The 13,196-nt window shown below is 37.8% G+C and overlaps 1 protein-coding gene across 15 annotated transcripts in view; it reads left to right on the top strand.

The window, feature by feature from the left end:
- The window catches only part of LOC136446610 (uncharacterized), a 102,630-nt gene that overhangs the window by 33,040 nt on the left and 56,394 nt on the right, over window positions 1-13,196 (top strand). For 5 of the 15 annotated variants that reach the window (XM_066445066.1, XM_066445067.1, XM_066445062.1 and 2 more), the window contains exon 1: window positions 7,059-7,257. The exons of 2 other annotated variants lie outside the window; for them this stretch is intronic. In XM_066445066.1, the coding sequence (XP_066301163.1) occupies window positions 7,155-7,257 (103 nt within the window). In that variant the 5' untranslated portion in view covers window positions 7,059-7,154. Of the gene's footprint in view, window positions 1-7,057; window positions 7,258-13,196 lie in introns of those variants that run through there. 8 more of the 15 variants (XM_066445065.1, XM_066445071.1, XM_066445073.1 and 5 more) reach the window with 3 other exon arrangements.

Here is a 13,196-nt window from a genome sequence, read left to right as displayed (position 1 = left end):
TTCGGGCAGAATCAATCTTTTTCAATAAGGCTGCTGGCAGAATATGTTTATCAACCTTTAATATCCCTGACTAGGAAGCATTTTACTGACTCAGAGATGGTAATTTTGGTTTGTAGCAATCACAAAATAATGCAAACATTGATAGACCTATGTATATATAGAAAGAATCTATATACTTAGCTACATTGATGAAGGTTAGACATCCTGGTAATAAGATATGTTCAAGCAACTGGATATGATCTATATAGCTGGTACAACCGCCCTTCGGTGTAACACACCAGTTTCACAGGCACGCGGCGCAGCAGCAGCTGGTGTCTGGTATACGTATAAGAACAACAGTCGTGTATGTTGTCTGCGTGAGGAACACATGTACACGAGTATGTGATTACCAGGGAAACAGGGTGTCCCCTGCAAAAGCAGGGTATCAACTTTTTTTGTTTTCTTAGTATAGGGCGTCCAGAAGACACCCTGACACCTTGCTAGCTCATAGACTGATCAACCCTGTTTCTTAACATCCAGACAGTGTTCATCCAATACTTGCTGCATGTGGAACCTTTGTGTTCTTTGGAAATCAATATATGCACACACCTAAAATGTGTTTTCTGGACCAAGAAACCATTACTGGTGATGGTATTGGTAATGCCACTTGGCAGAGACTTGAAGACATTTCAACCTAATGGGAACCTTTCGAAACCTGGACCATACCAATTTCAATGTGTGGGTTCCCAGATTTTTCAGAAAAAATATTGAGCGACAGAGCGAAAAAAATGAAACTAAAGATTTGGAAAAACATAAAGAATGATATGATTATTTAAGTTTCAGCTTGAAAAAAGCAAACAAACACTCTACGGCAGACATCCAACTCATCCCGGTTCTCCCATTGTACAGTAGATGCACCTGTTTGTTGAAAAGTATCAAAGGTACAATTTTTATGTACGTTTGTCATTCATAAAAGAACATAAATGATGAATATAAAATAAAATAGCAGACAAAAACTGGATAAAGGCAATTTTTATTTTATTTTATAAAGGCAATTTAATGAATGGTTTATTAAAAATTGAAAGAACAGTCACAAACTTTCCAAAAAAACGTCAGATTTGCTTTCCCTAATGCCTTTTTATTTAGAAAATGAACACGAACAACATTAACCTCCTCCCGGCTGCCTAACTCTGTAACCAATAGAGAATGAGGTGCCAAACGGCTGCTTCATTGTGCTAAAGGTCATTTGATATATATATCTATCTACAAATCCATGATATTTTAGGCCCAAAATAAAAAGCTCACATGGTTATCCGAGCATATGATGGCTCGTCCCAGCATGCCAGCTATTGATTTTGTCCTGCGCGAACATTTATGAGTTTTATTATGGTGACTTATGGCATTCCTGACTTCTATTGTCAGCATCCTAATGACTTGTACTGAAGCTAGCTCAGTATTGCGCTATTAGCAGATTCTCATGGGGCATCAGCCCATTGTTAGCTGGCAGTATTGATATTGGTGAAACTCTTTGGATGAATGTCAGCAAAGAGCCTTTCTTTTATGCTGGTGTGTTGCCATTTAGGATTGGATTTCAAAGCAAATTTTGGTCTTGTTGCATATCACGGCTCATTTGCTCAAAATTTATGGCTCAGAGAAGCTTTTAGCTCAAACCATAAATACAGCTCAACCTCAAACATTTCTACAGGCTCTCCTCACCCAAACCAATTTGTATAGCCGGTATAACCGCCCTTCGGCGTAACACACCAGCTTCGCAGGCACGCGGCGCGGCAGCAGCTGGTTATATTACACTGATCGGCCTGTCACACCTAACTTTTGCACATCTGACTGCAATCGTTCTTTGAAGCTATTTAGTGAAGGTGTTCGTACAGCATCTGATGACAACGAGTTCCATTCTACTATGGTTCTTGGAAAATAGGAATTTTTGAACACATCAATCCTTGGTTGGTAACTCTGGTACTTAAAGGCATGACTATTTCTTGTCCTTTTCTGGGCTGGTATTAGATAATTATCAGTTTCAGCATAATTCATAATTGAGACCTACAATCTACTGCATGAATGGTGTGTCTGTGGATGGAGATCACTTAAAGTGCTTGTGATGCCAATGACACCAAAATACAGTACAACTTTTTTGCATAATGAGTATCATTCAATAAACATACTTACATGTATGTACAAAATATACAAAATAGCATTTTTTTCAAAAAATCTGTTAACCAAGAAATTTAAATGGTTTGGCCTAAGTGCAGTTTGTAAATACTACATATTGATTGCGCATGTATAGATTTTTTTGCAATTTGTAGATGTAATATATTGCCAATATGCTCTACACATAATTCAATAATATCATTACATTTTCTGTAGGTTCATTAGGTATGCACCTGTAAGGCATCTATTTTCACACTTAAGCCAATGGTATGGCATAACTCTTGAATGATATCTTAAGTTGCATAAACACTGCAATAATTGCTTTAACTGATAGGGGGCAATGCAGAATTAGAAAAAGGGATGTGGCATTATTCAGGACTACTTGTGAGCAAAAACTGCAAATAGAAGTGAATAAAAAAGACTCTTTTTACACAACCAAGAGATTTATTCCATTGACGTTTCGGTGACCACCTGTCACCTTCTTCAAGGCAGTTCTGACTGGTTCACATAGCAATGCAGCACAGGTGTTGCTGCTTATACATTCACGGATGCAAATAGAAATGTTGTGATGTGATTGTTTAAATCAATGGAATTCATTTTTCTATAACTTGCTGTAGTGAGCAATAGCTACTGAATGTTAGACAAAGTCAATGACTAAAATAGACTGAAAAGCTCAAACAATAGAGTAAAAAAGTCAGTGGGGGTCAATGGATCACAGCTGCCAGGTCTTCAATTCTTGCAACTTAACTAGTATGTAGTCTGAGGAAGGTAGTGGTGGACATGTATCCACTGTCACTGACATCTCCAACCCCATTGTCTTAACTGACTGTTACTGTTACTTTTGTTGCTGTCAAGTACTGGCTGCTCTCTCTATCTCTCCCTCTTCCTCTCCCTCTCCGCCAACCCAAACCCTACTGCTGGGCTTAGGACATGGGAAATACATGTTAAGTACCTTTCCAAAGGGCACAATGTCTGGGTGCATGTCCGGACATGTCTGGGTACTCCACTGGGGATTGAACCTGGGTCTCATTGGTTCATAGCACTTGTTAGCATACATCTCGTAAATTGAAGTTGTAGTATCCTGCAGTTCTAACATATGTCTCTTGGTGGCATTTCTGAGCAACAACTCGCGCTGTTGTAACAATGTCATACATTGTAGCACATAAAGCATTATTGTCTCTGTTGTATCAGAATTGTAAAGATCTCACATATGCAAGCAATGACTAGTATTTGATGAGCTACTGCAATGAGATACATATACTTGAGCCAACGGACCAATTCCACTGCCCTGCCTTCTGTTCGTGCAAATACAATGTACAAGAAGATAATTACAAACACACCAACTGATTGCAATACACATGGCAGCCTCCCAGACCCTTGCGACAGTTCCACAAAGTGCAAGTGTGGAACAAATATGTATCTGTTGTGTAACACATTGTGTATGTAATTGTGAACCCTGCAGCAATTCAGCACTGGCTGCCATTGCACGGGTAATTTCTGATCAATAAACTGGCCAAACCAATAAATGCCAATTGCAGAACTGCAAACACACACCACGACAAAGAAACAAACACACCAACTGATTGCAATACACGTACCTCCATTCTCACCGACATAACAAAGGAGGCTAATATTTCACCAAGGTGCGTCTATTTTATTGGTTGAATAAGGAATAAGTAGTTTTGGCGGACAGCACAAAAATGAAGGGGTTTTCCTTGGTGCTGAAAAGTGTGTTATTGTTAATTATGATTTTTAATTGTGATTTTAGACAATTCTAGATGGGAATATGAATATGAAAACAGACTCTTTGTTGGTATACACAGCTTCAGGGAGTGAGTTTGATGTAAATTTTTCATGATGTCCTCCTGCTATCCAATCACACTGCCTTGTTCACCTAAGTCAAAATTTACAACTGCAAATCAAAAACATAGAAATGGTGACATCTACTATTTTATTGTTTTGATACAAGGTGTATCTTTTCTTTTATTGGTCAAACAGCCAGAAAAAGTATTGCCCATGGTGCTGAACCTATTCCACTCAGTCAAAATGTACACAGCAAATCAAGGACATAGAAATGGTAGCATATCACAGTGGTGTATCTACTCTTTTATTGTTCCAACAGCTATTTTGATGAACAGCTAGAAAAAAGTATTGTCCATGGTGCTGAACGTTGTGTTATTGTTAGCACAGATTCTATGAAATAATGCTACATTGGAATATCAACCTGAAAAGAGACTCAGGGGGAAAGTCTGTACCTTGGTACACACAGTTTTAGTGATTGAACAAAGTCAGATGCCAGTTTTCACCCCAGCCCTCTGTTTTAACGATGTCTTCATGCTAAAATTTTACACAAAAAACAAGGAATTATATTGATGCGGCCTTCCCTGTGCTTTAAACTGCCCCTTCTGTCCTTGCCACTGTCAATGACCTATATATAGCTTGCCTCACTGCTGTGGCTAAGTGGCTGTTGCAAGATTTGCATATAAATTGTCAAGTCCATTGCACCCCAACCCTGTCTCCATTCAGGCAGCATTTCTACGGTGTTCGTCCTCATAAATACAGGTTATCCCCCTCCCTGAAGCCGGTATACATTATTTTATTGGCAAGCCTGTTTGCTGCAGTATTACAAGGTGATGCAACCAATTTGCACGTTTGTAAAATGTGTAATAAGGCCACACCAATTTAATTGGATGGTTCTTGGATATTTTTGTGTGAAATTTCAGCAAGAGGATGTAACAAAAAACAGAGGGCTGGGAAGAAAACTCTGTTCACTCCCTGAAACTGAACTGTGTGTACCAAAGGAGAGATTTTCCCTCCGACATGTTTCAATGCTGATATTCCAATCTAGCATTATTGTTTTGAATCCAAGAGCCAAGAATCTAAATTGGCTTGGCCTAATCGTACATTGTATTTTCATCAATGTAATATCCAGGACTTGCCTTACCAGTGGGCCAGTATCAAATCTTTGACAATAATGAACTGGTTGCATGATAATAAGAGATGTAAAATAAGATACAATCTAAGATTTATACCTTGAATCATGATGCCTGCTTATAGAAATATAAATACCACTAATTGCTTAACATACTTTCTGACTTTAATAAAAAAAGGTGTAAAATTAGATACAATCTAAGATCTATACCTTGAATCATGATGCCTGCTTATAGAATTATAAATACAACTAATTGCTTAACATACTTTCTGACTTTAATAATAAAATGTGTAAAATTAGGTGTAAAGATATTTCGTAACATATCACGCATGTGATACAGACAAGGCCACACCAATTTAACTTGATGCTTCTCAGACACTTTCATGTAAAATCTTAGCAAGAGGTTAAAACAGAAGGCTGGGATGAAAAGTGGCATCTTACTCCCTGAAACTTTGTGTTCGATCATCATCATCATCTTGTAGTGAGAGTGTCACGGATGAACATCACCCTCCTCCTCCAGTCCTCCCTGTCCTCCATTGCTCTCGGTAGTTCTTCTAAATTGCAACCTACATCCTCATACAGCTGCTGTATGTAGGTTGTGCAAGGTCTGCCTACACAACATGTCCATGTTTTGGTGCCTGCAAAAGAACGTTGTGACGATCTCTTCCAGGAATGTGTGTTTCAAGGTACAGAATTTCCCCTCAGAGTCTGTTTTCATGTTAATATTCCAGTCTGGCATCATGTTTTTTTTTTTTTAAATCTCTAAACCAGACAATTACATTTGCATGGCCCAGAAAGGAGATGTATTCAGATTTTGAGATGCAAGCTGATGCCTATGATTGATCAGGTAACACCTATGTAACTTGTTGGTCCTCAGATGTAGAAAAAATTACAGATCAGATATCTTAGCTGGAGAACATTGATCAACATGAAAACAGAGTCTGAGGGGAAAGTCTGTACCTTGGTACACACAGTTTCAGGGAGTGTCAGATGTCAGTTTTTTCCCAGTCTTCTGTTTTCATGATGTCCTGTTGCTGAATTGTCTATAAAATGTAATCTGTTTTCATGATGTTCTTTTGCTAAAATGTTTGACAACAATGTCCAAGAACCAGGGACTTACATTACAGTAGCCTTACAATGGCATTTCCCTGTTGTTGCTGTATGTTCATTTACGTCACAGTTGTGGACACAAGGGCACATTGTAAGGAGAAGCAGAAATAACATGACTTGTCCCCAAGGCCTTCGGGTACATCGTGATTTCCCCAGCCTATAGTCTGGTCCTTTTAGATGTAATTCTCCAGCACTATCATTACTATGCACCGCAAGACCTTTCCCCAGCTTTGTTGCCCCCAAATTGACACAGCATATAGAGATAGATGGTTGGAAATGGTAGAGTAGAGAGATCACGGATAACGATGGACAGGGTTACCCGTCATATACATGTATTCCATCGGGCCATTTTTCATATCAGAATATCCATTTTTTGTATCCTTCACCAATCCAAAAAGCATGCTGTGTAAACATGACTGGAATTGTTTATCATTTTTGCTGTTGTGATAAACTATAAGAATGCCAGCCATATATAAGCGATGTGACAATTTTAGCGGCTTACAGTTAATGGAGTTAGCAGTAATAATATATACCTGTGGTATTGACTATTACATAGTTTCAAGTCTCGGTACACCGGAGCTATTGATTCGTCACTTTGGGAAGGCATTCAGGAATGAATAAGTCAACGCTAGTTAGGGAATCTCCACCTACGCCCAGGAAGCAACCCTCTTGCATTTTGATAACGTGCCATGTGATTTTCGGAATGCAGATTATGATTGGACCAAAAACGAATGGCCTGGATGTGGAGCAAGCATGGTTTTTTTGGGAGTAATTCATTATGGAGCCAACTGAGACAGTCGGCAATCCAGTTAATCTGTTAGCAAGCCAGACCAATCAGAGAGGATGTAACAAAATGCAGGGTTCATCTTGCCAACAATGCCCTGCCAGAGGAAGGGGTGGGCGTGTGGTGGCGGGCGTACAGGATTCCTTTTCGCTAACGTAGACCGTAATCTAGCGCGGGAACAGGATGAATTCTCAGAAGAATTTCTACGAGGAGCCCTCCCAGGTGGATATAGACGACTTTTTTATCCAACAAGGCGAAGACGTTTCTGTCAAGCTGCTGCGAACAGGTGAGGGTCACCTCTTTGCCAAACCATCTCCGTCGTACCTCCAGGGTTTGGAGGGAGGAACCCAATTTTACAGCCATTTCAAACACTATCGTAAATCCTAGTTCAACTGCTTAGCTTGGTAACGTTCAGCTAGAATAGAATATGTATCAAAAATGATAATCAAACGTGTAACTGTCCATGACGTGTTCTCTGAAATTGCAGACATGTGTAGGAATGTCCTGCATCGAATAGAAAATATGTATGTTGTGTAGGCAGGAGTGAATTTGGTATGTACAGAATGAATATATTCTTATGATAGCGGGTTTGGTTGGAGATGCAAGATAGCGATATTCACGCATGGTTCTCTTGAGAAATGCCGAACTGTATAATGGCGGTTAGGTCGTGGGAGGCGACTACACAATAGCATGGTTCACTCATGCCCACAACAAACGTATAATTAATTGAAACGTCTGGAATGGCATCATACGGTAAAATATGGCCTCACTTGATGTGGAAAGCTTTTAGTTATGTCAACCGGCAACATTTCCCAAGGGCATACTGCATGCCAGCATATGCTTGAATGATATCACAAAAAATACTAGAAAACATTCCTTGCAAGCTAATATTTATCAAGGGAGTAGATCAGATGTGCGGTTTTGTATGTACCGTAGTCATCAAATTTCACACTACTAGCTTCTTCTATATGGAGAATATCACAAATTGACAATGATTAATTGTCGCTGATGCTTACCAGTAAAGGCAATGTTTTATGAAATGAAGTAGAAACTGTGGCATGATTTCTGTCAGCAGATGAAATGAAACTGAGTGTTCGAAAATATACAGGGAGGACAAAGGGTGACTACTGAATGTGAACATCTTCCTGTTTCTAATTCTGACATCAGCACTTTGCAAAATAGTGGGTTGTGAATTTTTGGTGTTGGCTTGTTAGATGGCACACATAAAGGTCAACCACGTCCATCAATTCACTGGAGGTCAATATCATGAAGGCTGCCATTTATTTCACTGTACTGCCATAGTTACCTTCGGCAGAAGGTTATGTTTTGGGTACTAGTAGCATTAGTATATGTCTGTGTGTTTGTGTACACGATAATTCGAGAATGCATAAATGGATTGTCTTGATATTTGGTATGTGGATAGGTCTTCACGAGATCTTTAAATGATTAGATTCTGGGCCCCCTAGCAGCTTGTTATGGTCCTGCAGGGGTATCTTTCGATTTGAACAGTCACCAAATTGGAGGTTGCTCTTATTTTGACTTTTTGATTTTGCATGCCTCACCTAAAAAATTTTTTAAAGAGTCAATATTGTCAACAATTTTAATAGTTGGTGTGAAAAGAAAACAAAATAAATGTTTGATACCAAGAATTTCATCCTAGTGGAATGTACTAAAAGAGGAGTCAGTTATAGAATCTAACACTGCATCACAATATCTATAGCAATAGGTGGTCTACATTTGTATGTACTTTTTTGGCAAAAATTAAGGTTTAGAGTCAGCTCTTCTACAAAGCCAGATGGGAAACATCACATTCCCTTATGCCTAACTTTACAATCAATACAAATTGTTCTAAAAGGCTACTGGAAGGTCACACTGAAAGAATAACATACTGCAAATTATGTAATTTACTCTTAAACTTGAAATGTTCACCCCAGTTATACTGCCAAATTAAGTCAGTCTAGAATTGGGGAATTTACAGTGTCTATGGAAACAACTTGCATCCTCTTTCTCAAGATGCACCACAAGCAAAAACCAAAAAGCAATCAATACATTTGCATTCATTAGCATATACATGTGTAAACTGAAGATGTCTGAACCATTTCCTTTCTTGTTGTATCTAGGGCACAACCTTTTTAGCATCTTAGCAAGCGACGGTCTTAAGATATTACCCCGATGCTCCAAATTGATTTTGACAGACTTGATGACGAGTATTGATGATATTCCTAGAACACAATGTGCACATATTGGTCATTCTTTCTGTAACTTGATGACACTTTCAGAAATGAGTTTTAGGCTGCACCAATGCAATTTGATGGTCCTTGTAAAATAGTTTTGATTTGGGCCCCCTAGTTTTGTCTTTAAGGTTATAATAATTAGTACTGTCGTGATGATTTGTGACATACATGTATTACATTCATTTGGAATTTGTACACTTCCCATTTCACCCTCTTAAAGGCAACCAAAGCAATATTAGGGGACAAAAATGGAAAAAGAAAAAAATGCTGAAATCTTTATGGTAGTGACATTTACTAACATTGTTTAATAACTTCATGATTTTTTTTAAACCTTGCAAAATCGTGCCGTACAATGATCCCCTTAGTTTTGTGAGCCTACAAAAACTCTGGCCACGATTTTTAGTGAGTTTTCACATCACAACGTCATATTTTTGCATCATGGACGTTGCTTTACATTCTGATAGTGTTGTTTGAACTAATCATGTATAGAAATGACTCAATCAACTGACTTTCAAAATCCGATTTTTCAGACCCTAATATTGCTTGGGTTTCCTTTAAAGGTGTCCCCATCTGGGACAAGTTGTACTTCACAGCACTGTTATGTAGAAGATCTGATGTAGACGCCTGAATGAGAAATGATCAGGATTATCAGTCATGACACCCATGTTTTCCTGATCACAACACTTGATGACTTTACACCACAGCGACCTTACTATCGCTTTGATGGTTTGCTGTGAAGTCTTCAGGAATCTTATCACAAAATTCCTGGTTCCTTTACTTGGTTCCTTTACTTGGTTCTAAGACATAGGTGGAGAGTACATTGTTTAAAAATTAATGTTGAAATGTGATACCAAGAATTTTGTAACTTCTTATCCAAAGATGAAACCCTAAAAACTGAAAGTTTTATGAAAGAAAGCAACAATTTATCGTTTTAGGCCACAACAATTTTTTGTTTGGTTCTCGGACTTTAGAACAATAATGTTGAACTAGAAGATCTAGAGGAACAGAGTCTGAAGAAAAGTCTGTACCTTCAAGTTGGTACACGAAGGAGGTTAGAAAATCCCTTGGGTACACACAGTTTCACGGAATCAATATGGCCAGATTATAGTTCTCTATTTTCATCTTGCCAGGTTTGCCACATGTAAGTCTTTACACTGAAATGGCTGACAATCAAGTCTCTGAAGTGGTATGCACATGGAAACACTTCTGGTCAACCAACTATGTATATCTACCTTGAGCTACAAATAGAATAGCTAAGGATAAAACCAATCATTATGCATCACATGGCCTTTGCTCTGTGGTCTTTAGACAATACAAAATGTAAAATATTAGTTTAACTTTAAGTGAGCGAAATACTTGTAACAGTGTTTTTATCTCTAAACTATGCCCTTAGGCCACACCAATTTAATTTCTTGGTTAACAGATTTTTTTTTAAATCTTAGCAACAACAAATATTATGAAAACAGAAGGCTGGGGTGAAAACTTGCACCTAACCCAGTGTTCACTCCCTGAAGTTGTGTGCACCAAAGTACAAACTTCTGTTTTCCTGTTGATTTTTCAATCTAGCATGTTTTTTGAATTCCGTTAACCAAGGAATTAAGATGGTGTGGCCTTAGTGTAGCATAAGAGTATTATATTGTGTCACTCCAAATGATCTTTTTCCAGAATTATATTGTCTCTAAACCATCTTGTAGTTTACAAAAGGTCAGAAAAAGATCATTCATATTGATTTTGAATTTGAAAATGTTGCAAATAAAAGGGAACAGAATTTGTCTGTAAGTCTCATTTGCCATTCTATTTTGGTATAATTTATGCCATTTATGTATTTAAACTTTAACTATTCTCATTTTTAAAATGTAGGATTCCAGCCTGAAACCTTTTACAAAGCAAACATTCTAACCACTTTCGCTTGAAATATCTAGTAGATTATATTGAAGATGCATCTCTGTTAAATGATTGATATGAACAAGGCATCCTTAATACATTTGTAGATTTTATCATAGTTTGACAGATATTGTAGTGAAAATCAGCATTGTCAGTGTAATAATAGTACATGACCTTGTAATATGATACCAATATGTCAGGAAATTGATTGGTTAGATTAAAAAGATACTGATGTCATCAGTTTTTGTGCAGCGGTATGGCATATTCCGTTAATATATCATACACGGGTGCACTTATCTCAAGTGATGTCACCAGAATGTGCACAGTTGTTTGACAGTAGTGCTTGTCGTTAAATATTATGGTGTCAAGGGGATTATATTGGCCCTACAAATGCACACAATATTAGTCAAGTGTGACGTCTAATATATACGCTTGCCCTTACACTTCCGGGGTTCAATATACCATGGAGTGCAGCAATGTAAGGTGATGTCATCACTTTCTGTGCAGTGGTGCACAGTTTTTGCTTTACCACTGGTAGATTATGTGTTAAAGATATGACCTCATCTGTCGCTGATATGGCATATATGACTACATAAGGCCATACCAATGTAGTTCCTCTGTTTTCAGACAGTCTTATGTAAAATTTTAGCAAGAGGGCATCATAAAAACAGTGGGCTGGAAAGGACACTGGCATCTCACTCTGTTCACTCCTTAAAACTATTTGCACCGTTAAGTACAGACTCAAGTTGATCTTGCAATCCAGTAGTATCTTTTTTAATCTGATAATGGACGAATTGAAACAATGTGGCCAAAAATAATTAATATCTACATGTATGTGCAGTGATATGGCAACTTTTATTTATACAACCTACATAATTAACGTCTATCCTAACCTTGTAGCCATTTCTGTATTTATTAGATTTTTTATTTTCTCGGTAACCAGTTTTTGTGCCAAATCTTTTGCAGGCCGCAAAATAATTATTGTGTCATACATGAAATAGGACTGCTGACATAATTTTCCAAATACCACTTTTACTTAATGGAAGACTCCCAAATTTCCTATTTGTTACCTCTGAATAAATTAATTTGTCAAATCATTCTAAAGTACCAATTAGCAGCACTGTAACTGATATCAATCTTTCAGCTGATTGTGAGGAAACAATTGGACTTTGTCTTCTGGGAATAGACAACAAAATGATAATAATCATATTTCTCACTGTTTTCAACACATTTACTCAAGGGAGAGGAAAACATATTGGATCTTTTCTTATTGAAATTAATCTAGTGTTTTGAGCTTAAGGCTACTCCAATATAATTTATTGGTTATCAAACATTTTAAAGTAGAATTTCATTAAAAAAATCAAGAGGATATAAAAAAATTGTACTCACTCCAATTGAAGCAGTGAAGCATAATTATTTTTATACGAGAAGCAACCAATAGATTTGATTAGTGTGACCTTAAGCTATCAAAAGTTTCCCTGTAGTGTTTCAAGCTAACATGATATAGCTACATGTTGTTGTTCCTTCCAAATCAATTCATTTTAAGGCCACACCATTTTAATTTCTTGGTTAACAGAATTCTAAAAAAATGCTAGATTGGAAAATCAACAGGAAAACAGAATCTCAGAGAAAAGTTTGTACTTTGGTGCACACAGTATCAAGGAGTGAACAGGGTCAGGGGCAAGTTTTCACCCCAGCCTTCTGTTTTCATAATTTTTTTTTTGCTAAAATTTAAAAAAATCTGTTGACCAAGAAATTGAATTGGTGTGGCCTAATCTTGCTCTGAAATCGTTCTTGATAATATTTATTGAATTCCTTGCTCCATTTATAAGACACTTGCGGGGGTGTTATTGTGGCCAAGCGGCTGCAATTTTGAACTGTCAATAACAATGATGCTCAAGGTCAGTTTGACACCCACGCAGCGTGTGTAGTCCAGTGGATAGTGACCCTACCTCTGGAACAAGAAGCCGTGAGTTTAAATCCTGGTTGTGTCCATCACCCAACTTGCACACTATATGAGGGCCTGCATGGGGGGGTCCCGACAACCTCTACGCTAAACTTGGAGGGCCGGCTACGTAATACGCTAAATTCAGAAAGCCTCCTTACG

This window comes from Branchiostoma lanceolatum, chromosome 12 (assembly GCF_035083965.1).
Source record: "Branchiostoma lanceolatum isolate klBraLanc5 chromosome 12, klBraLanc5.hap2, whole genome shotgun sequence".
NCBI lineage: Eukaryota > Metazoa > Chordata > Leptocardii > Amphioxiformes > Branchiostomatidae > Branchiostoma > Branchiostoma lanceolatum.
Note: the sequence above shows the minus strand (reverse complement) of the source record. Positions and strands in the feature narration are given on the sequence as shown.